Genomic DNA, 22877 nt, shown 5'->3' on the forward strand with positions numbered 1-22877 from the left:
TGGGGGGGAGGGGAACGCCATTTCTGAGAGACGCTTCCATTTCTCGGCGTTTGACGATATGGCGTGTCAGATGGGCTGAGATGGGATGGAATGGGGGGATGGGGGATGGAGGGGGATGCGAGCAGCAATTGTAGCCGTCGTGCCTTGATAAAGTGGTTTCTGTGGCAGATGAAACCCCAAGTGTCCAGTCAGGCTAGGCTGGGCTGAGAGCTGAGCTGGGGAGCTTGTGACGCGTAAGTACGGAAGCATGAGACGATGAGCTAAGCTCAGGATCTGAGATTGATCGACGGCGTCCAGGCGAGAGAGAGAGAGAGAGAGAGAGAGAGAGAGAGACGGAGTGCGGGAAGGAGAAGGAGTGTAATGCCTCTTTTCCCTGTCATTTTTTCTGTCCAGCTGACAGCCCCCCTTCCCTGGAAAAGAGGCGGCTTCCAATCGAGAAGGGCTGAACTTCAGCTGCTGTATGTACTGTATGGCTGCTGCTGCTGCTGCAGCTGCTGCTTCTGCTGCTGCTGCTGCTGCTCCTGCCGGTGCTCCTGCCGGTGCTCTTGCCCTTTCCTCTCTTCCCTAATGGAAGTGATTCCAACCCTCAGCACTCACTCGTTCACTGCTTCATTCAGCTCTCCCCAATCTCTGCTCTCTCACACACTTTAATAATAATAATTTCATTAAAAACTCAAAAAAAAAGAGAAGAAAGAGGTGAAAATCCCCTCCCCCCGTCATAAATCGGCTGAGAAGCAATAGCAGCGACAGGGCTCGGGGGACAGCAGCGAGCGAGCGAGCGAGAGAGTAGCACCTAGTCATTCCTCACTGGGAGGGTTTCCATCCAAGTCAGTCTCACCACGACAAACCTCCTTTCTGTCCATTTGATCATCCTATCCTTTCCTCAAAAGTCCTCCGACAGTTGGACCTGACATCATAGTCAAGTCTCGACCTCTTTTCCAAACAGCAGCTGGTGGTGTCCCGTCGGAAAAACTTGGGGCGAGAAGAGACGAACCGTGCAGTCTTTAATTGCATTTGCGCGTGTGACAGAGAGCTGCTGCTGCTGCTGCTGCTTGGCTGCTTGCTTGCCTGAGGAGAAGCGTGGTGGGATCAATCCATCGCACAGACTCATCGAGGGGGGAAGCAAAGCCTGGTTTGTGGGTGGATGGTATAGAGAGACAGAAGGTCGACATCATGGTGTATTGAGGCGGCGACATTTTGTCTTCCAAGGTGATCAATCGAAAGGGAGGGAAGGGGCTCGACAGCAGAAGCGAAGTGAAAGGGAGGGTCAAGGCAATTTAGGAAAGAGAGTGAGCATGAGACCATCTTATATCCCATCCAACCTCTCTCATCGTGATGGATCATGACGGTAATGGTGGGGAGCGTAGTTGATCCTCCGCCTATGGGTCCATCACCCATCCACCATCCATTATCCATAGTCCATCTCCTCCTCCTCCTCCTCCTCCTCCTCCTCCTCCTCCTCCTCCTCCTCCTCCTCCTCCTCCTCTTCCTCCTCATCTCCCACAAATCCACCCTTCACCAGTATCTCTTCTGACCTGTATCCATCAGCTACGCCCGTCCAACTCCATGGTAAAAGTCTAGGTTCAACACGAATCGCTTTCCATCCCCTCTCATCGTTCGACGCGACCAGGTCTTTGACCCGCTCAACGCTTCACCTTCTCAATCATGCGCAACTCTCAGCGCACTGAAGAGGAAGAATCCTCGTCATCATCATCATCTTCGTCGTCATCTTCCTCCACCCCCATCACGCGCACGAGTCACCGCGTGGGCACATTCACTCTCGCATTCGTCTTTACCCTCTGTCTCCCCTACGTCTCTTCCTCTCCTCTTCCCGAACCTTTACCTTCCCCGACTGCCTCGTCTAGATCTTCTGACTTGCTCTCAAACGCCCTGTCTTCCGCGGCCAGTCTCACCCGGTCCCTCCTCGCGAGATCTCCGGACCCAGGCGGAAGCGATCCAAGCATCGTTGGAGACCTGTTCGAATCGCTTTACGATGGTCCCACTTCCGACGATATCCTTGGACCCATCATAGCCGTCGCAAAGATCGATTCTCAAGGTCTCTATCACGTCCCTCCCAATTTCATCATCCTCCATCAACGCTTCAACGCCGGATTCATCGTCCTCTCTTACGCTATCGCTTGTGTAGGATCATTGTGCACGTTAGAGCTACTCATCCGACGAACGACCAATATAGGATGGCGAAATCGAGTCTTGTTGACCGCCGCTGGATTCACCTTTGGCGCCGTCTCAACCTTTGCGATGCACTTCATCTTCAACAACTCGCTATCCCTCCATCACCCATTAAAACCTCTCCAGTATCCTTCTCTTCATCTCGCCTACTCGCCAGGCTATACCATCTTATCACTGTGCGCGAGCTGTTCCGCCATGACTATGGCCTTCTTCGTCATGGGTACAAGTCTACAAGATTGGTGGTTCCTCCCTTGTGTTGGAAAACGAAGACGACGACCGGATGGATCCAGCTACAAGTCGCCGTCCAAGACGTCCATCTCATCCGGCAAGTTCTCAGACAGATCAAGCAAGCGACACGGTTCCAGTGTTGAAAAGTTTTTCCGTCAAGCCGGCAGCGTCGCCAAATGGTCTCTCGTTCAACCGATGACTGACGATGTGGACGGGATGGACCAATCCAAATGGCAGAAATGGCGAAGAGGGTCCAAGGAGAAAAAGATGCAGGAGAAACGTAGGTCTTGGGCCGGTTATACAAATGGAGAAAGCACAGAAGAATTCGTAAAGATCAATGGGGAAGCTACACCTTTGGGCGACGTACCGGCTCTCGCTCGGTCACCACCCTTGGAATTGGTAGACTCTCGACACAGTGATCAAGAAGTCGTCACGTCTCAAAGACCACCGGACATGTCTTTGTTCACTCCAGGGTACGATTTCGGCGGTTCTCCCGAGGCTCAACGAATGGATCCAGATAGCAGTCTGCAGGAAACAATGGGTCCAGTCAGTCCGACATCTCCAGACGTCTTACTTCCAGCGTCTCCCCGAAAATACCCGCCCTTCTTCGTTCCCGATCAACCAGTCAAGAAAAAGCCTGTCCCGCCAGTCTTGCCTAGACGAGGCTCTCTACCTGTCTCTCCCACACTTGCCCGGACTAATTATCGTCAACAATTGGCGCTCACCAGAATCTCTTCTCTCCCGGAAGTCGATATGGAAGTCACGTCCGCCTCGTCAAATCGATCATCTCGTCAGACTTCAGCTCCAGCTGTGCCTCCCCGAGGATCCTCGACCATCATCTCCCCACGGCAATCATCATTGCAAGAATCATCAGCTCAGCCCGTAGACGTCAGGGATCGTGTGGTACAACGCAGGACATACTCGAAGATTGAGCAATTCTTCGGATTGGACGTCATCAATCGAGTGGAAATGGTCAAACTATGCATCACAGGCTGTATCGCAGGTTTTGGTGTGGCTGGCATGCGTGAGTGAACAGAAGACAGTGTATTGTGGTGACGTACAGTTGACTCTCGGACGCAGACTACATTGGTCAACTCTCCATCGTTGGCATTCCTTACATCGCCTACAGAGTGCCCTACGTCATTGGCTCTGTCATTATCGCATGTGGAGCGGTCACCATCGCCTTGTACATCCTCTTCATCATGCTTAGGCCAAAGTTGAAGCACACTTGGGCGGCAAAGATCGTAGTCGCTGCCATCTTGGCCACTGCCGTCTGCGGTATGCACTTCACGGGTGAGCCTTCCATTTTCTGAATATTCCTCTGCTGACAGTCAATCAGGCATGATGGGGACGATCTACGGTTGGCGTATCCACGACAAAATTTCCACCGTGGCTCTTCTTGAAGGCACTAACCGCGCCATTACTGCCATCGTCGCGTGTCTCGCTTTCGCAGCTTGTATCGCTTCGGCCGTCTTCTTCCTGCTCCACTCCCTCAAGCTCAGACGCGAACGCGCTCGTCGCCGTAGAGTTGTTGTCGCTGCCGTCATGATGGATCAAGAGGATCGAGTGCTGGTCAATTCGACGGATGGCATGTTGCCAATGTGTGATATTGCGAACCTATCCGGAGGCGTAGCGAGAGAAGTCCCCAGCTCGAAACGGAGTCATTCTGGACTTTCCGGAGGAGACAAGTCGACGAGCTCGGGAGGATCAGTTCTTGGAATGGATTTGTCCCCAGGACACGAGGCGTTTGTCAGTGCTCTCAAGCTCACGTGGTCTTGGCGACATTCGCTCGGCCTCAGTCCGGATAGAGAAAAGGAAGCTATCAAGGGTCATGCCCACTCGGTATCCGTGACAAGCGCGTCCGCTGTACCGGCACCGACGCCCAACGGAGCTGAGGAAAGACGACCGTCCACCGTGACTGAGACTAGCTCAGCTCTGACGGGTTCACCCAAACCGACGTCTTTGTCCGCATCAAAGTTCCTGGACAAATTCGCGTCGTCGACTCGGGAGCTAGCCACTGCGCTCAACGGTCAATCGACGCCCCTGTCACACCTTGGAGTATTGTATGATCAGATTCTGACGACTGGATGGGTCAAGTTGAACAACTCGAATGATACCGTATCGAAAGGACAATTGATCTTCGTCGTTCGTCGAGTGCAATCTGATATCGAGCAGAATGCCTTGCTCACACGTCAATTCATCTTTGCCGATCCTCAAGCCGTCGCTGCGACATTGGTCAAAACACTCAGTGTGCCTTTGGATCACGCCACGCCCCTCTTGGCTGACATTCGACGATTCTGCGATTCGACGATCCGAACGGTGCCTACACCAGGTAAAGTCTATGCTGGTGTGGCGATCGTTCAAGCGACACCATTTGATGGCCTTCGAGTCTTGTTGGAACAGGGCCACAGGGCCCAGCTTCCCATGCGGGAGATCTGCTCCATTGACCCCATTCAATCACCACCTGCGCTCGCCGCTTCTTCTTCAATCCCGACATCGCCCATGGATCCTGAGAAACGGTTCTATCTCGACGATGAATTGACTGGAACGGTGGACCAATTGGGCGAAGCCATTACTTGGTTGGACGGCATGTCCCTCATGGCCATCATGACGCGCAATATGAACATGTCGAACAAGCGAGCATCGTCCTCGTCCTCTATCGACGATCATCTCGGTGGACCACGCGTGACCAAACTCCTTCAAGCTCTCGAACGAGCCATCGTCCCAATGTTAGATGACATGCTCTCGCCGGAAGATATGGCTCATATCTTGCCGAGATTGTACCTTCACCCTGTGCTCGTTCCTCTCACTCCGGGTCCCACATCACCTACCTCGACGTCAGGCTATGTCCCACCTTACATCGTGGTCTTTTACGCCAACTATGACGCAGCAGTCAACACATTTACAGACAAGTGGCTCCCTTTCACATTATTCAGAGCCCAAAACGCTTGCGTCATGGCTCAGAGTATAGCAGTGGCTCAGGAGAGAATCGACCCGCCTGCAGCGGCTCCTACCCCTTCCTTTGGTCCCGGTTCGACGAAATTTGACTCGCCACAACCGTTGTCTACTCCATGGTCACCTGAAGCTCCTCCCGCTTTGAACCAAGACATCTTTGCGAGACGACCCAGCAGAGTTCAATTCGATATGAGTCCTCCTACTATCAGTCCTCACTCGGCTCATGTGGCTCTACCCAATGGGAACGCCACCGCCGCCCTGGTGAACGATGATACTGCCTCGACGACCTTCCAAGGCTTTTCGTTCCCTCCCAAGGAGGCTATTCCGAAACGGAGACAGAGTCTTCCAGGTCCCATGGCAACGCCTCCAAAAGGAAGGAAATCCTCCTTCACATCGACGTCGCCACACGGTTCAGCTGGTTCAGCTGGTGGTTCTGCCTCTGGTGGTTCATCAGGTTCAGGCTCCAAATCGAGCTTTGAAGAACGATTACCTACGTCGCCCATCTCACCTATGTCGGGCCACCATACCAACGGTACCGTCACTTTACCTCGCAAAAGCAGTCTCGCTGCGAAATCCCGATTCGACGATAAAGATCTCGTGGAGACGCTTGGCGTAGGGTACTGGGACCCAGATTGGTTGTTGCTCTTGTTAAGAACGAAATTGAGAGCAGAGGCGTAAGAGGGGAGAGAGGGAGGGCCAGCTGTGGGCGGCGGATCCGCCGGGCGCCGGAGATTTGAGGGGTATGAGCGACCGACTTGAGACCACCTTGTGGCAACACTCGCAGCTTCGTCAACGCATTGGTTGATCATCCCGCACGCACAACTGTATCATCTCGACCCATTCTCTATGACTTTTCTTTTGGCCTTTCCCAGTACTCTTTTTGGACGACTACTGGACTATCTCCTGCATCACCTGCCACCATGTTGTATCTCTACTTTATGGCGCTTTCAACATTGAAGGATCCCTCTTCAATTGACAACACTCTAATTTCTTCCTTAGAACAAACATCTATTCGCCTTCTTTTACCTCGTTCATCCTATTACTCCTCTCTCTCCCTCCCTGCTCTACACTCTCACCCATATCTTGATATCTTTTCAGTCTACATGATTCCAGTCTTGAAGTACTTTAGTCAGAAGCATTAGGGAAAAATGCTCTCTCTCTCTCTCTCTCTCTCTCTCTCTTTCTCTCGCTCTCCTCTAGTGTGGACAGTAATCCTCTCAGACAAAGAATGTGCAATGCATACATAGCTGTGACAAATCGATCAATCAATCGTGCGAGTTGTTCACCTAAAGGGCCGGCCGGGCCATGATACGGGTCGCCTCGCCTCGCCTCGCCCTTCACTACCTTGTCATCCGAGTGTACGCAGTCCTCCTCGAATCGTAGTGGATAAACTTGTAGGCTTTAGCCCCGTTTTCTTCGCCCAGGATCTCGATCAATCGATCACGACTCGACTGGATAAACTCGCTTATACTCTCCACATGCTTCATGACGTGTCTGCGAATACAGGAGGTTTCAGCAAAAAATACACGTTTCAAAAGGGGTCTCCAAAGTGTCCCCAAACGACGATGCACGCACCTCAGATTATGTCCCGAGACACCGGGTATAGACCTCAACATTTCTACACTCGTCGCGTTCTCCACGCTCTCTTTCAATGAGCGATCATCTTCTAGCCCTGAATGCCCTTTTGACATCGCTGCCATTTCATCCGGTTCACCATGATTCAACTTTAGGTCCGAGAGGATCTTGACGCTCTCGTGAGGTGAGGAGGACCAGATGATCCGAAGCGTCGGGAATGAGAGAACGAGTAGGGCAAGCTTTGATTGAAGATAATTTTGGTCCCATGTCTCTTCTTGAGGTTGATTCCGGGATGAAACTTCCCTCCGGCTGTCCTCGCGGGTCTATAGGAAGAATAAGAAGGAATGACGCGGGAAGAGAGAGAGAGAGAGCGGTAGAGATATCGCCACGACGACTCACTCTTAAGCCATATTTGTCCTCTTCAAATTCGATTAGAAGAATGCAAATAGCATAATGAGCCGTCATGGATTCGCACTGAGAATGCCTAGAGGAGAAGAGCCAAGCCCCAGAGTTTCAGTGACGAGGTTCACGGATGAGCTCTCTACACCACGTACAGTCGTCCATTGTTGATACTCGCTTCGAGATCCGGTAGCGCCTTCCGTTCAACGCACATGTCAGGAGACAAGATATAATCACCGACTGTCAAGGTCAGAGGTACCACTTTGATCCCCGCAGAATCGATCAACGAGGGAAGTAAAGCGCCCATCTCTCGAATGTCCACGATGATCTGATTACCACGTTCAGAATACTTTGAAAACCGGCAACTCACCCTAGCGTCCTGAGCAGCTTCACCGCCCCCTGCGTTCCTCGAGGAATAAGTCGTCTTGGTTCGAGAGACGCTATCCCGCATAGGAGCACGCGGATCATTGTTATATATAGGTATGACCAAGCTCTATGTGATCGGCATGAGGCGACATTGACAGGCCTGACTCACCTGACGGTCCTCGATAAGCTTTTTAAACGCCTCTGCTTCCCGTTGCATAGTGGACAGAAATCTGTCTTCTTCAAAAGAGTTGGTATATGTCATCTGATAGACACGTAGCGCGAGTCCGGGATTACAATTCTTGTACACCTACGTTGAGGGTTCAGCACACGGTCGACATGTATAATCTGCCACTTTGCAGCGGCCTCACTTCGAGACGACGTATAAACGCCAGGTTTGGCTCGTACATGATCACAAAACGCGGCCGAAGTTCTTGCAATAAGATATCATCATCTTCACCTCCATATGGTCGAATGATGACGGCGTCCTCGGGAGGTAATAATCCATATTCTGTATCAAAGTCTTCCGGCATCAAGCCACGCTCAGATAGCCATCGGAGGGTGCTGGGGTCCAAGTCTTCCTCTTCTATGATTCCGGCTCGAGCCATGAGTGAGCTACTTGGGTCGATCACGATGGAGGAGGGTGTCGTCGGGAGTTCAGAACTTGCGGCTGAATGAGAATGACCATTCGTTGCTTTCGACCTGATGACCATTGAGTCATTTCTAAACAGCGCGAGGGTCTACGCGACTCACGACTCGCCGAGAGCCCATTGCATCTGCGCATCCTCGGTACCGCCTGCAAAAGCCGAAGAGTTCCTCATGATGGCCTCTTTGTGCGACCTGAGCATCGGCCGGTCAATTGCATATCTTGACCCTTTGCAAAACCCACATTTCCTGTTCTTGAGCCGCTCGCCTCCCAACAGCTTCAGCACCGCCTCGTAATCTCCTTCTCTTGTAACTCGGTACACCGCGTCCTCTCCCACGAGATTTATAATCTCTCAGACCGGCATCCTTCAATCGCTTTTCCTCCATTTCACCAGCTTTAACCCTGACTTCATCCCCTCCCGCTCCATGATGCATCTTGGAAGGGTTTGACAATTTCTCGCCATTCTTCTCATGTTGCCAGTTGCTCAAGAAAAGAGTCTCCATCATTTTTCGGCCGGCTTGGGGTCCAAATGGAGGATCGTTCTTCATCATGGTCGTAAGGTACTGTCTCAGCTGTAAACACGTCCGGTCGGAAGAAGTCATGATGAGGACGATGTTTGTCCCAGGTGCATCTGCACGGGTCAGCGGACAATGTCCATGGGTTGAGCGACCTCACCCGCATGACTTTCGGACACCCTCGCAATGGTATCTTCAATTTCCTTGAGGACTCTCGCGAGGAGGCTCCACTTTGGCTGTTCCTCCAAGATTGGTTCGTGGCCTCTCCGCAATCTCTTCCTGACGCTGTGTGCGAGGTTCTCCTCGAGACCGAAAGCAAGCGGGCGGAAGACCGGTGGTGCTTCACTAGGCACAACTTGAAGTGGCTCCACATCGTCTCCAACTGGCATCAAAGCATCATCATCGTCTTCGTCTTCGTCGCCATTCATGTTCTCCACCCCATTTCGAGGCCCAGATGGTCGAATCGTTTGCGTCTGAGTCGCAAATGTCTCCATGACATTCACATCGTCGAGATCTGATTGATCCTCTTGGTATCGAGCCGGATCAGGACCTGCTTCGACAGCTTGTAAAGCCGCTTCGTCATCGGCAAATTCGTCAGGAAGGTCGACTCCACCGGCCGCTGCGTCAACTCCAATAGCTCCTTCTGAATCTTTCTCTGGCTCGGGCGTATTGTCCATCGTCAATGACTTTCTCGACACCCGAAGTTGAGATGACTCCACGAGCAGAGCCGCAGCTTTGGCATTGAACCAATCGTGAACGTGTCTCGCGGCTCCGGTCGACAGCTTTTGAGCGTTGAAATGTTGGCGTTGGAGGGTATTGATGTAGGAAGCAAACGTCGCCGAGTCATACTCAAGCAGCCACCTGATAATTTAAGCAAACTTACACTATGGGACGGCGCAAGCGCTGCTCACGTATGCAGATTTCTCAATTCTGTCAAAGAGCCTACATGAATCTTTGTTTTTGCTCCGACCTTGTGCCATACCGGTTTGAGTCGCTGTCGAACGAGCGTGTCGAAGTTTTTAAACTGGGCGTTCCGCACGTTGAGGTCCTCCAAGTCGAGATTCTAAGCGACGATCAGCGAAATTTTATCCGGTCCACGGAGACGAATGGTGTAGCCCACCAACGAATGATCTCTCTTGATCTCCACCAACATGGCCTCCATACATTCCGTGATGGAGTCCTGACATTGCCTCATGAGCTCCGTCATGGGCTGGTACATCTCAACGACCTCTGCTGTGCGCGTCGCCAGAGCCGTCTTGACTGCTTCGTTGTACCTGAGGGGGACAAGGGTTTACAACTTTGAAACCGATTGTTGACTTGACTGCCACACTCACCTCGGCCAGATCATCACGCTCCTCATGTTGAGGTTGACGAGCATGTCTCTTAGCGGGGAAATCCCATGAGCGAATTGTACCGGCTCATCGGAGAAGGCTTTACAGAATCCGCTCTAAAAAGATGTTAGGATGAGTGGACTGTAAGACTGGCTGTCGATTGACTCGCCTGATTTTCTCTCCTGTAAAGACGGACAGCGAATTCTTCCTGACTCCCGTGGGATACTCTGACGTCAAAGAGCACATTAGCATCTGTGCGCTGTGAGGTGGAATGCCTGCCTACCGCTCCGCATGCAGGATGACCAGGCCAGTGATGAGTTTCGCTGGGACAGTCCCACGTAAGAAGTCGTGCACCAGAATCTTGCTCGTCACGGAGAATAAGCCGCCATGGCGGTAAAGTTCTTCTCTGTGAGTTTGCGTCAGGCACTCTGGCTATGGGCCGCTTTCAGCTCTGAATCCCAATTTACCGCTTATCGACCGACATTTCATACGTCAGGATCCGGAACCCAGGATCTCTGACGCCCATGATCCCGAGCTCATCCCCTATACCAGCTTCGTCCGAGGGTGTTGCATTGACCTGAATGCACATCAGCTCCATGCTTTGCTGAGATCGAGAAGCTCACGACAAGGACCAGATCTTCTTTCCTATCATATGTCTTGAGAAGGGCACAAACGATCTATTTGAAAGCAATTAGCTCGGGCACACAGACCGCAAACAGTTGACTGACACGCCTCAGACCTAGTCCTTTGGCGAGAATCAAGAGATCGTCTTTTTGGGGCCTGCATATTTCTCGGATGATCGCTTTGTGGTATGACAAGTAGGGAATGTGTCGTCTGGACGAAGACATGACGTTGAGGTTGGGTAGGGACCGAGTTGAGGAGTTTCCGAGTCGTTATGCGAGTCGCATGACCTCCCGCATCATTTCAGTGACTGGCAAGGTTGCCAGATAGATCCTGCTTTGATTCCTCTGGGACAGTGAGCAGTAGCTGAGATGGACCGATGTTGCTTGTCCTTTACGGTGATGAAATGAATATATCAAGGTGTCCCAAAAACATGATCATTTCCGAAAGTCATTATTTTACGGCATCGGAATTGGCGCTGGCGCCGCTGCTGCAAGCAGCAACCATTTATGAGCGAGAATTATTGACTGTAAAGATTGAGTAAAGATGATAGAGCCGCCTTCACCAGCGGTAGAGAGGTTGTGGCGACGTCCAGACGGACGATCGTTTCAGATAGGGATGCACTGTACGATTTCCCTTAAATGCTATAATGATAGAAGCTGCCACTGGTTCCCCGCTCGTCTTAAAGACTTCCCAGGAAGCACGCCGGAAAGGCTGACATAGTGAATCCGTGAGAAGACCGCCCCTCCTTTCTTTCTTTCTTTTCTCCTGATTCTGACGAGTATGTCATCGAGAGAGCCCCGTCCGGCACTGAGGAGCCAGACTGATAATGCATTGGATTGAGATGAACAGTGGCGCCACAAAGTCTGCATCGCCTAAATGGCCTCTGTCTGGTATCCTCATGGCAAATATGGTACGAAGTCTCTCCCGTCTGCTCTTCTCAAGCTGATTGACGTCAATGTTATTATTACACGGGAACGAGTGATCATGAGACTCAACGGAAACCTTGCTTCAACTCGGCCGGGTGAACGGTGACAACAATAGATCTGCCAACTGCGTCCAGTGATCCTTCTTACTCTCTACCTTTCCTATTTCTTCAACTGTCCGTTTGATGGGGGCCAGTAGTCCCCGTCGTACCTGTCCTGACCTGTCTTAACACTGTCGCCAACTGACCATCATGAGACCTCCCCTCTTGAGATCTTTTCGCCACATTCCCGAGATATTGTTGGTGATCCCAAAGTGGCATCTCCCTGAACCTTGTTCCTAGCTAGCCTTTGAATCCCATGGAATATTACCAGATACAGTAATGCCACATGGGGGGAGGGTGGGTGTCACGGTCTTTGGGGGCCCACCTTCAGGGTCCAAGTTCTCTCTCATCCCATCATCAATCACACGCTCTGAGAATAGCCTTTCCACCAACGACGACGACGGGCTCAATACTCGCCAGACGATCATCCATTTGACTCGATCCGAGTAGTGGTCACAGCACAAAGGATCGACACAAGCGCATCATCAACGGGGAGAGCGGTAGACGTCTTCTTCCTCAGGGGGTTTGGTGGAGGCGAGCAAACCGTGTCACCATTACGAGAAAGAGAAAGGGCGGCTGCTACTTTCATTGCTCTCTCCATCGTCGTAATAATAGGCTTTATTGGAAATCTCCTTACCTTCTCCTCCGCTTCTCACTACTACTGGTCACTCGCACTCCCAACAAATCCCACCCCTATCATATAGCATTGTGAGGTGTTCGCTCGCCCACGGAGATCATCTTCCTGATTCAAGTCTGCCTACAGGAGGTGGTCAATCACCCTTATCATCACGGCGCATCACCTCGTGACTACTCTCCCCTCCCTCTCCCCTCCGGTAATTATCGAAAAACGACGCTAGTGTCAGTCTCGTGTGAGAGATTCCATCTTCTCTCTGCGTCGCGAGCACGCTCGACGGTAGCGCAGACGAACTCATCCCACATTGTCCGACCTATCGCTGGTTGTCAATAATCATCATGACGGCTCAAGTCGCCCATTGAGCAATCACACCTCGCTGAGCCATAAACACATCCCCCCATCTCGCAGCCATCAAATCCCGGCTTCGGCCTCCACCACCACTACCACCTTCTTCTCACCTCTCGGTACATTCTCCTTCTCATCTTGGAAGGCTTCCGCCTCGATTGAGGATCTCGTCATCACCTCTCAGTTTGACCTTTAGATTCGGGTCTGGACTCCCGCGGGCAGTCATCATTCACATCCTTCTCGTGGGCAAAAACGTCAGCACCTGTCCTTCCATCATCTCCGAAGGCCCTCAAATCACATCGTCCGAACCTCACACGACCTCGTTATTATCCTCCCAATTGACCTGCATAGCCTTATCTTCATCATGTCTCTCGTCCTCTCTCCACCTCCCCCACCACGGTCTCCACACCACGTCTCCCTCTCACGATCCTCGTCCCCTTGCACTTCCGCCCCTGGATCTCGGCCATGTACACCACCACCTCTTTCTCCGGCCGGTCACACCAACCTGCCCATGACTTTTGGCGCCCATACAACTTCCCATGGTCTCGTATCCTCTTCTCCTGGCTTGACCTCCAACAATCCGACTGAACCACTTTCTGCTCCGTCTACGCCAGTCACGACAAAGCACACGGCCCAACATATTGAGCATGCTGTGGGCATGGAGCGATGTCGAAGCTCTGAACCTACTTACCATCATCCTATCTTCTCCCTGGCCCGTCAAGGAACAGATGACCGGAGTCGAGGGAGAGAACCGAAAGCGACGGCGTTGAGATCAGGTAGAGTCATAAGTCACGGGAGTTCAGGGATAAAGAAGAGGGATGTCGAGACCAACTCATTGCCAACCTCCCCGTCTGCTCTGAGGGATTCGTATATCCCGCTCCCAGGTGAAGCACCATCTGGGCAGGCAAAAGATCTACAACATCTCAAGGATCAAGATGTGCCTGATATAGGACCCATCCTCGGTCCCTCATCTATGGACGAAAGCATGGATATTGATGAACCTCCGCTTCAAAATGGTCAGGGAGATGACGTCTCCGTCGTGGACAGGTCTCTCGATGATATAGCGTCTGCAGAGGGTACTGCGCCTGTAGACGCGGAGGAAGACTCGTCCCGAGTCTGGGGAATGCCAAAATGGGGTGTCGAGGACAGGGAGCAGGTTCGACCAGGAGTCAGAATCCTACATGTTGACGAGCTTCCACCGCTCATGGATCAGCATGCAATGGTGGACACTCCGAGTCACGTTCTATTCCCTTGGCTACACGGTATCAGCGACGACGGCAAGCGCGGACAGAGTATGGCCGCATTCTTCGGGTGGGTCGGCTCATTTTCTGATAAAAGCTGATATCTGGACCAGTCTATATCCTCCTTTCGAGCCTCCGCGTTATCGTGGCCTCTCGGTACTCTTTGCCAGTGGACGAGTATTACAAAAGTGTACACCTGAAAAATCACCTAGTCCACCTCGGAAGAGCGATGTGTCGCTTCCCAGTGGATCACGCCCTTCCGCCCTATCATCTTCTGTCCCGACAACAGCATCCGAGATCAGCTCGCAGTCTGCGCATTCGCGAGGCCGTTCAGAGACCACCTCCACGTCTACGGAATCGTATGCCTCTTCAAGTGGGACAACGGAGGCTACTTCCCCTTCCATTGGCGATATCAAAGAGCTCGCCAGCTCCGCTCCGAATGGCTCGTCGTCGAATTGGATGCCAATCACCGAAGAACCAACTCATGATGTCGAAATGCACCCTTGCGAACCGAAACGATCCTTGTCCGTCGCGGCGGAGAAGGACAAGGAACAGAGTTCGTCTCTGCCTCGAGACGACATCACGCCGGCCGTCATTGTTGAATCAGGATCCGAAGCTGACGGTGCATCGTTCGAGGAAGTGGATAGCTGGGGTCAGGATGTTCCTAATTCTCTCCTGCTCAATTCACTGTTTGTCGATGAGATCTTTGAAGGGATTGGCGAAACAAGCAATGGCGAATTGCTCCCTCCGAGGTTCTGCAGCCCCAATTTACCGCGGAATATCAATCTTCGAAATCTCAACATACAGCCTATCAAGTACGCCACGATTAGTGATCTCGTTCTGTACGCCCGAAATGGATGCAGTGAGGCTCTCCTGAATTTGGCGGAACGGTGAGTCGTGCCTGACGGTCCTCGGATTGACGGAGCATTGCAGAGTCGCCGCTGCTCAAGATAATCTGTATCATGAGCGGATGGAAGAGTACTATCAGCATGTCGACAAAGGTCAGGGCGAAGGCATCAACCGCCCGGTTAAGTATGGCGTCTGGATCGTCAACGGTACGTACTCGACGTTACCATGGGAACGAGCTAATCTATGTAGAGCCATTCCACGTCCTGGAGAAAATCGCACCCCAGCTAGTGAATGTCACTTCGCAAGGCGAAAGTGCGCCCCACCCGTTTTTCATGGACGTTTTCGACCGCGAAAATTGTGAATCACGCATCATGACTCGCGCCACCGAGGTCGTTGAGGGTCTTTGGGTCGGTAACGAGGCAGACGTGCCCGGTAACCAATTGCCCGGTGATGTGGGACCTCAAGTCCGATACAACTTGTGCATCCGCGCATGGGAGTTGGGCAACATTCCAAGTGCAAATGACTTGAAAAAGGCACATGAGAAGATTCTGGAAATGGATCAAGATTTCGTGGAAGAAACCTCGCCCAGACGAAGCGAGTTCAACCCCACACCTGCCACTGTTGCTCTTCGCAATCTGCTATCGCCCAATAGCAGTCAATCGACTCTGCCCGAGCAAGGCGGCTCAGCCAGCCTAAAGCGCGCGGCAGCGACAGACATGCGTGAGGGGGAGAGGAATGGTCGGAATGGAGCCAAACAGGCACGTTACGTGTCCATGACTGTTGCTGGCTGCAGTCGATCGACTTCAGTCCATGGCGCGCGACCCAGAGAGATGGTCGATCGATTAGTTGCCATGGTCTACTGGCTTCGTAAGTTGATCGAGCGTCGAGACGGTACGAATCCGAGACGCGCACGAAACGTTCTGGTCTATTGTCAGGATGGATATACGGAGAATTCTATGCTGGTCCTCGCGTATATCATGTCGAGCCTCAGTATCTCATTACCAGAAGCCTATCTCCACCTTCAAAACACAGCCCAACGATCCTTCTTCCTATTTGGTGGTGACAAACCACTGCTGCGCAAAGTGGACGAGAGGCTGACCGCCGATCGTAAGGCGAAAGCTTTGAAGATCTTGCAAACAAGCACGGAGAAGCATCATTCGTCCTCGAGCAGTCCCTTGGACAATCTACCGTCTCCTACGAGCGGTGGAAGGTGGAAGAATTGGGGTTTGACTTTTGGTAAATCGGAAGCCACCACTGCGTCTTCCTCGCCCGATGGATCGCGAGCGACGCGATCGAAAGATCCCAAACGAAGAGAGGATGAAGAGTCGAAGCACTTGGTGGAGATGGCCAAGAAAATGTTGGAGGAGGAAGAACAAGGCGGACGACAGAGTGCCAAAGATGCTCGGGTCTGGTTTGACGATCGGCGATTTGACGGATTCCCATCGAGGATTTTGCCGTTCCTTTACCTGGGTAATCTGTGAGTGCTTCCGTTGCATCATCATCCTGTCCAGGTTTGACAAAACGTAGGGAACATGCTGGCAACGCTGCCATGTTGAGCGCACTGTCTATCACTCATGTCGTATCCGTCGGAGAAAGTCTCATCAATTGTGCGGCGGACACGGATCCAATGTACGGTCAGATTGGCGAGAATACCTTGTCTGCAGCCTACAGGGATGGAAAGATTCAAGTGTGAGTGGAAATTCTCGCGGATGCCATCAAACTGCTAATCTGCGTGGCAGTCTCGATCTCAACGATGTACGGGATGATGGAAATGACCCTTTGCGACCGATCATTGCCAGAGCTTGCGAATGGATCGAAGCTGCTCGACTGACGGGTGGCAAGATTCTCGTCCATTGCCGTGTCGGTGTCAGCCGCAGTGCGAGTATCGTCATGGCGTATATGATGCAGTATCATCGGTTGGGTCTGATGGATGCGTACCTGGTCACACGGGCAAGGCGATTGAATGGTGAGCGCGGGGTCATATTAGGACCGGATATACACCATGCTCACCCTAAATAATCTCAGTCTTGATCCAGCCCAATCTTCGATTCTACCATGAATTGTTTGGATGGGAGATCGAATTGGCCAAAAGAGAGCTAGACGACCCCTCATGTGCCTTTACCTCCATCCCCTCGTCGTACGGGGAACGCAGCAACGCACCCATGTCCTTGCCAGTCATAGTGGGCAGACGAAATATCCTGTACTGTTGGCCTTCATTCTGTCGCGAGTTGGTGAGTGTCTGTTGGGCCTTCGATCGCTCTGTGGCTCGAGCTCATATATCTCTCCAGTATTATCTCAATCGACGATTCTTGTGCAATTAGTTTGTCAGACGCTCATATATCCTCTCATGTTTGGAGATCTCGCCATGGTTCTTCTTAGTGGCAATCTTCATTATACCCAGCATTTTCCTTTCTCTTGGGAAGCCTGACATGGATCAGAACATTCTAATCTATGGTGATCAAATATCGTTGTACGGTGGAGGCTGGGCAACCTTTCTGTTGTTTGGCGGAAGGAAGCATGGAACGAGTTGCGCTGAAAAGGCATCAAATGGTGGTCACACACAAGAAGACTTGGATGAACGTGTTCTCTTATTTGGATGGTAGAACGGAAAAACAGTGTAATTTTAATGAACGAAGAAGATACGAGTGGCATGCATACGGGTTCATGAGAGATAATAGCGCGGCCATGCATCATTGTCACTGTCGCTCGCATTTTGCCTAGTCTCCCGGCCTGGCGTTCAATGGTCCACTTCGTTGTGAGCCCATTGCCGACTCTCGAGCGGATTGCACCGATTCTGGACGACTTGCAAATTGTCCGCGAAACCTGAAACCAGCCTGTGATCCCGAAACACTCTGACTCGAGACATAACGTCTCGGTTGATCGTCCGTGAACCGGTTAGAAGACGAGGAGGATGTGGCGTGAGAGCCTGCACCAAATCCAACTCCGACTCCATCATATTCTGACGGACTCTCTCGAACACCTCTCAGGGACGTGACGTGGGCTATCCCAGGTCTCGAAGGTCCTCCATGAACCGAAATTCCATTCGTCATGGAATCGGGACCTCGAGCGGATTGCGAGGAGGAAGGATGTGGTGGTCGATGTGACAGTCCATTACCGCTCGTGGAACCTGCCGCCGAGAAAGATCCTGTGAACCCTCCTGAAGTCGTACTTCCTTGACCTCTGTACGAGTTGGAGATAGACGGTGCGGCCGAGTGATACCTCGATGCCATGGTTCCTGATGGAGAGAGCTGTTTGGGTACAGCAGCATTCGATCTCGACGCGACTCGCGAGTGAGATGGAGTGATTGGCGCCACGGCACCTCGAGACGTCGAAGCGATGGATTCTGGACGTCCCTGGAAGCTGTCAGAGACCAGGGATGGGCCCGAAGCGCTAGCGGATCGTGGAAAGGGAAAATCAGATGGCATTGTGATTTTTCGCTGAGTGATCCGTGGACTCGAGTCCATCATACTCGATTGACTCGTCAAGACTTTGGACGGAGTCTCATCTTCAACATGTTCAGTGACGATCCTCGGTGGTGGGACTGGAGACGTGTCCAACGTTCCAGGCACTGGTGCATCGGGATTCGGCGCTGGCGTATCAAACACTGCCGTGACGGAATCCATCGAAGTGGAGGGTACCAAGAGGCTATTGAGGCCTTTCTCTATGGCCCCTTGGACGGCATCGGCGACATCCTGCATGGAATGTTCACCTAGGTCTTCAAGGATGGGTGTAGGTGACACCGAGGGAGAAAGGATACGAGGGAGAGCGAGAGTGAGATGATGAGGGTGCACGAGACGATCCTGGATCACGCCGCGGATTCGAGAGACGATGAGCTGCTCGAGCTTGGGCACGTCTTTTATAGAAGCAGCAAGCGTCAGTCAAGCTTTCGGAATACGATGCTCCCGGCAGAGCCTTACCCTGTAGTTTGGCCCTACTTCCCAGTAAGGTGGTCGTCTTGAGATTGAGATGGAAGTCCGGTAATAAAGACAGATGTATATGTTGTCTTTCGCCTTCTGGTTCATGAATCTGGACGCTGAGGGTCCCGCCGATGCCCACGAGCTCGACACCAAGTGAAACAGGAAGGACAGCAAAACGAGGAGCGGGGAAATTGATGAGCACAGACGTGGACAATGACAGTGATAATGAGTCCAGGTAGTCCAAATCTATCTCTGCGCGCTGGAAGGGTGTCGACATTCAGCGTGAACATTTCAGGGATCAATATCTCTTGATCGCTCACGACTCTGCCTTGTCCATCCGCTGGTCTTATTCTTGCATTGGATAATAACGGATAAGACTCTCCAAGAGATAAGCTAGTCACTTGAATCGGGTCCTGGATTTGAAGGTGAGCTAATGGTTGACAGCAGCAAACAAGGTCATCGAGTTACACTCACCAGCCATAACATTTTACCGTTATCAGGATTCAACCATTTTTCGATCCTGAATCTCGCACCCTCTTCACCGCTCTCGGCAAGTAGATCATTGCGATAGCCTTGTAGAATCTATCTAGGTCTTCAGCAAGATGTCCGTTCCCTCCTTTTCGTTACACACAGAAGCGGACCCACCTGTGATAGCAGAACGTTCATCCATCCTGCTGATTCGGCAGGATGAGTAGCCATATCATAATTCGTTTTCGACAAGATCTGTCTCGTTGGCGGAGGCGGAACACCAGTCGTCGAAAGCTTGCTCCGCTGAATCAACAAGTGGGATCAGTCATATCCTGATCGTCTCCCGCCAAGATCTCGCTCCACGCCATCATGCATCGTAATCCCTCCCAATCATCACTGTGACTCACCTTCAATCTCTCCGCCGCGAGTCTCTTTTTCCACGATTCATTGTCACCAGCTTCAGCCGGTGAGAACACGACATACCGGATGAACAGGAGGATAATGAGTAAAAAGGAGGCTTGACCAAGGATGAAGCCCTGAGTGAACGTCCATGTGGATTGAAGAAGGGCAGGTGAAGAGTTCATCGCGCAGCAACGAGTTCTAGGCTACTAAATGCGGATAGTATATTGCAGACGTCGATGACCGGAGAGCATGAAGCGTATATTCGTGTATATGTCGATACTACTGTATCATGGTTCAGACCTCCACAGCATTTAGCCGGATCGACAGGACCATGAATGTGACCGAGTTGGAGGACGATCGAAAGATGATGATGATGGAGACGATGGTCAAACTGTGCGCATTTCAAGCTTTTCTTGAAACTCGTTTTGAAAATACCGCAGGTCGACGGCGGCGGCGGCGGCGGAAAGGATGGCGGCTAACGCGTCATGCTGCTATGCTACATCTCATGATTGACTAATGAAGACAACGAATTCTACGACGCTACAGATCAATGATGTGCGCTCTATACTACGAGCTACGATGTCTCACATCAAGGAGACGCTGGCGGTGGTTGTAGTGGATTTCTGACCCAGATCAAGATCCACACTCTCAATGGTAGGCTCTGTGGGTTCAACATGAGCGCAGTCCATATTCGGTCTAGACATCAAGCCATACTCACCCACGTAGATTCCTCGGATCTTGAGGATCTCAAGCCATCGTTCGGCGCCAAAACCTCCTCCAAATCCAGATACCTGTACTCCGTCCGTGAGCCTGAGAGAGAGTCAGTATGGCCCAGAGGTAGCGTTAGAGACAGCTTACAGTTGGTATTCTCGCTCGGTGAAAATCGGCGGCCCTGATTCCGGTGGAACCAATAGCTTTGTCCAGGATTGCTCCAGTGTGCTGAAGCTGAAGAAAGGGGCAAAACTTTCAACCTACAGTCTCAGTGACAGTGGAGTCCACTCACTATCGAACGCAATGTATCCATGTTGCCGGACCGTCTCCGAGAGTCTGAATCAGCTACAGTCGAACTTCAGCGCTGCATACATCAAGTCTGTCAACGTCACTCACCTCTACCAGCCTCGCCACTCCTTTTAATTCCGATTGAGCCTTTGACATGGCTTCAAATGTCGGCAAGAACCAATCCACATTTCCAGTCTTGTCTAATGCTTCTTCAAGCACGCCGTAAATGTCGACCGCAACCCAGAAGATATTGTTGTGAATCATCATCAAACCGCTGATCAGTTGAACAGTCTCTTCTGCGAGTGTCTGATTTCGTTCGTGCGATTTGAGTGCGTCCGATGCGAAGATCTTCTCGATAGCCGCTTTCGTATAGCTCGAGAGGAAGGTCAAGCGGCTCCAGATATCCGGTAAGGCAGATGTGGCACTCAACAAGCGTCTTCGCATGGCTAAAGCACGAGACGAGGTGAGATCGGCAAAATAAAAAATTCACAGAACAGGACTCACGCCGGCGGAAATCTGAAGCGTACGTTCTTAAAAGCTTGACCAGGTGGGCGTGAATGGAATAGCGAAGCTCTTGGTTGAGCTGGATCTCATCTGGCAATGGACGATCAAGATATTCCTGGAAATTTGGGATGTCTCCCAGATCATCATCGTTCAACAGGGGTCGATTGCCCGTTTCTGCAGCTGATTTTGCGTCGACCCAGAAGGCCATCAGGCAGGTATTGAGAAGAAAATGAGAAGATGCAGTCTGTTCGAATGTATCGCTCGCGATGAATTGGCGGAGCAGATCGACAACAATGTGGGCAGTAGGTCGAAGCTCCTCAGGAGTCGTTATCGCTATTAAAAAAGTGAGTCAGGGGTGTAGAGAGCAGGTGATGCGGCCGGTCTCAGGCTCACTTCTGGTAATGAGGTAGACCGATGCAGCGATTTGGATTGATTCGATTGTAGGTTGTTTCCTGATATTTAACTCGTAAAACCTTTCCAGGACGGTCCTCGCTAGCGCACGACAAGGGGCCTCTCGACTGAGACCTAGTGTGAAGGGAAAGGCAACGTCCCCGCCCGGTATGATGGCGGGATGATAAGACGATCTTGCACCCAGAGCGATCATGATCCGCATCAGAATCTGACTCTGGGTCAGCTTGACTTGTGATGCGGATGTGCAAGACATGGACTGACTTCTTTCTGAGGTTCTACTGAATCGAATCTCCGACAAGCCGTTGCAAACGTGTCTGCGTAGAAGTTTTGGTGGATCTGACGGAAGATTGGTCTGGAAGTAGATTATGAGGTGAGTGAGTGTGGACATTCCCGATGTCGGCCTCTCCTGTCACTCTCACCCATGTGAAATATTGAAATTCAGAATCATGGACATGGCCAATTCTCCGGACAACTCTATTGTCGCGAGACTATTCTCCGTCGAAGTAGGTGTCGGAGGGCTAGCCATGGCCCACTGAGCACCGGATGTCAGCGCCCAGGGCGCTGGCGAAGAGCTGTGAGATGCGTAATTTGACGGCCCGGCTTCTGGCGAGGTGGAATCACCGTTCAGAACTTCGATCGATCCAAAGTCTCGTCTGGTAAAAGTGTGAGCTTTCTTCTGAGATTCTTTCTCGAGCCTCACTGTATTTGATCGACGACAGTCCCCTTTCTAGGTTTGCGAGGTCCAGCTACTCGTAAACCAGGACACCTAGGAGGGCTCGAGTTAGTGGTCCATCAGCCACATCCTCAAACCCACTTGATGCCTCGCTTGACGCAATTTGAACACTCTCCAGAGATCTGATCTGGTAGATCACACTTGACCCGACGTCGATGACTAGACGTCATCCTTTTGAGCTCTAATCGCGAAGTCTTCACAGAGCTGATGAGAACTCACCATGGCTCGCAAGTAGACCTCGGAGCGGGCATCTTCACAAAGAAGGAACTGCGGCCGCCGGATAATCTTCAAGCCTATAGACCCCGCAACGTGCGCCCCCGGCCGTTGTTTCGCTGAATACCAAAGGTTTATAATTGGTTGTCAATGAAAAGTAGCGAGATCATGTCCGAATAGCGATCAATAGTGCATTTTTGATTCCGTCAGCCCAAAAATAGCCAGGCCGGGTGACCACAGGCAGCGATTACGTACAAACCGAGGCGCTGACGAGGGGGTTTCGGCAAGGCGAGGGGGAGGGTGGGGGGGGC

The 22877-nt window shown here is 51.8% G+C and overlaps 6 protein-coding genes across 6 annotated transcripts; 2 read left to right on the top strand and 4 right to left on the bottom strand.

The window, feature by feature from the left end:
* Positions 1-1665: 1665 nt before the first annotated feature.
* On the top strand, positions 1666-6051 carry BD324DRAFT_609048 (hypothetical protein; the record flags this gene model as incomplete). The annotated part of the gene is made up of 3 exons (XM_022014141.1): positions 1666-3442; positions 3499-3711; positions 3758-6051. 3 exons carry the CDS (start codon positions 1666-1668, stop codon positions 6049-6051), a joined length of 4284 nt encoding a protein of 1427 aa, XP_021870495.1.
* A 662-nt stretch (positions 6052-6713) lies between these two features.
* BD324DRAFT_642553 (hypothetical protein) lies at positions 6714-11050 on the bottom strand (the record flags this gene model as incomplete). The annotated part of the gene is made up of 18 exons (XM_022017493.1): positions 6714-6867; positions 6949-7271; positions 7348-7432; positions 7503-7675; positions 7718-7840; positions 7883-8020; positions 8082-8412; positions 8464-8550; positions 8600-8987; positions 9032-9732; positions 9783-9934; positions 9992-10145; positions 10206-10318; positions 10372-10429; positions 10486-10608; positions 10670-10779; positions 10826-10879; positions 10931-11050. The coding sequence occupies 18 exons, from the start codon at positions 11048-11050 to the stop codon at positions 6714-6716; spliced, it is 3387 nt and encodes a 1128-aa protein (XP_021870496.1).
* A 2143-nt stretch (positions 11051-13193) lies between these two features.
* BD324DRAFT_651636 (hypothetical protein) lies at positions 13194-17240 on the top strand (the record flags this gene model as incomplete). Its single annotated transcript, XM_022018364.1, has 8 exons — positions 13194-14140; positions 14184-14960; positions 15004-15125; positions 15169-16396; positions 16447-16608; positions 16659-16885; positions 16945-17150; positions 17208-17240. 8 exons carry the CDS (start codon positions 13194-13196, stop codon positions 17238-17240), a joined length of 3702 nt encoding a protein of 1233 aa, XP_021870497.1.
* Positions 17241-17595: 355 nt separating this feature from the next.
* On the bottom strand, positions 17596-20098 carry BD324DRAFT_628699 (hypothetical protein). Its single transcript, XM_022016137.1, has 6 exons — positions 19712-20098; positions 19482-19607; positions 19311-19418; positions 19157-19249; positions 18837-19095; positions 17596-18772 (listed from the first exon to the last, which is right to left on the bottom strand). Exons 1-6 carry the CDS (start codon positions 19886-19888, stop codon positions 17637-17639), a joined length of 1899 nt encoding a protein of 632 aa, XP_021870498.1. The 5' UTR covers positions 19889-20098; the 3' UTR covers positions 17596-17636.
* A 1157-nt stretch (positions 20099-21255) lies between these two features.
* Positions 21256-22123, bottom strand: BD324DRAFT_494795 (hypothetical protein). The gene has a single exon (XM_022012939.1). It carries the CDS (start codon positions 22006-22008, stop codon positions 21559-21561), a length of 450 nt encoding a protein of 149 aa, XP_021870499.1. The 5' UTR covers positions 22009-22123; the 3' UTR covers positions 21256-21558.
* On the bottom strand, positions 21781-22734 carry BD324DRAFT_494790 (hypothetical protein). The gene is made up of 4 exons (XM_022012938.1): positions 22573-22734; positions 22435-22512; positions 22321-22386; positions 21781-22273 (listed from the first exon to the last, which is right to left on the bottom strand). The coding sequence occupies exons 1-4, from the start codon at positions 22602-22604 to the stop codon at positions 22036-22038; spliced, it is 414 nt and encodes a 137-aa protein (XP_021870500.1). The 5' UTR covers positions 22605-22734; the 3' UTR covers positions 21781-22035.
* Positions 22735-22877: the final 143 nt, after the last annotated feature.

Source organism: Kockovaella imperatae (assembly GCF_002102565.1).
Source record: "Kockovaella imperatae strain NRRL Y-17943 chromosome Unknown BD324scaffold_8, whole genome shotgun sequence".
In the NCBI taxonomy this organism is placed as follows: Eukaryota; Fungi; Basidiomycota; class Tremellomycetes; order Tremellales; family Cuniculitremaceae; genus Kockovaella; species Kockovaella imperatae.

Bases quoted from the DNA above. Each gene is read 5' to 3' on its own strand.
- BD324DRAFT_628699 (XM_022016137.1), bottom strand. From the start codon at position 19,888: ATGAACTCTTCACCTGCCCTTCTTCAATCCACATGGACGTTCACTCAG. The intron at 19,608-19,711 runs GTGAGTCACAGT...TTGTTGATTCAG, and splicing joins TCGCGGCGGAGAGATTGAAG to CGGAGCAAGCTTTCGACGAC. The intron at 18,773-18,836 runs GTAAGGCTCTGC...CTTCTATAAAAG, and splicing joins AAGTAGGGCCAAACTACAGG to ACGTGCCCAAGCTCGAGCAG.
- BD324DRAFT_494795 (XM_022012939.1), bottom strand. From the start codon at position 22,008: ATGTCCACACTCACTCACCTCATAATCTACTTCCAGACCAATCTTCCG.
- BD324DRAFT_494790 (XM_022012938.1), bottom strand. From the start codon at position 22,604: ATGCCCGCTCCGAGGTCTACTTGCGAGCCATG. The intron at 22,513-22,572 runs GTGAGTTCTCAT...GATGACGTCTAG, and splicing joins AGGTCTACTTGCGAGCCATG to TCATCGACGTCGGGTCAAGT. The intron at 22,274-22,320 runs GTGAGGCTCGAG...CACTTTTACCAG, and splicing joins ACTGTCGTCGATCAAATACA to ACGAGACTTTGGATCGATCG.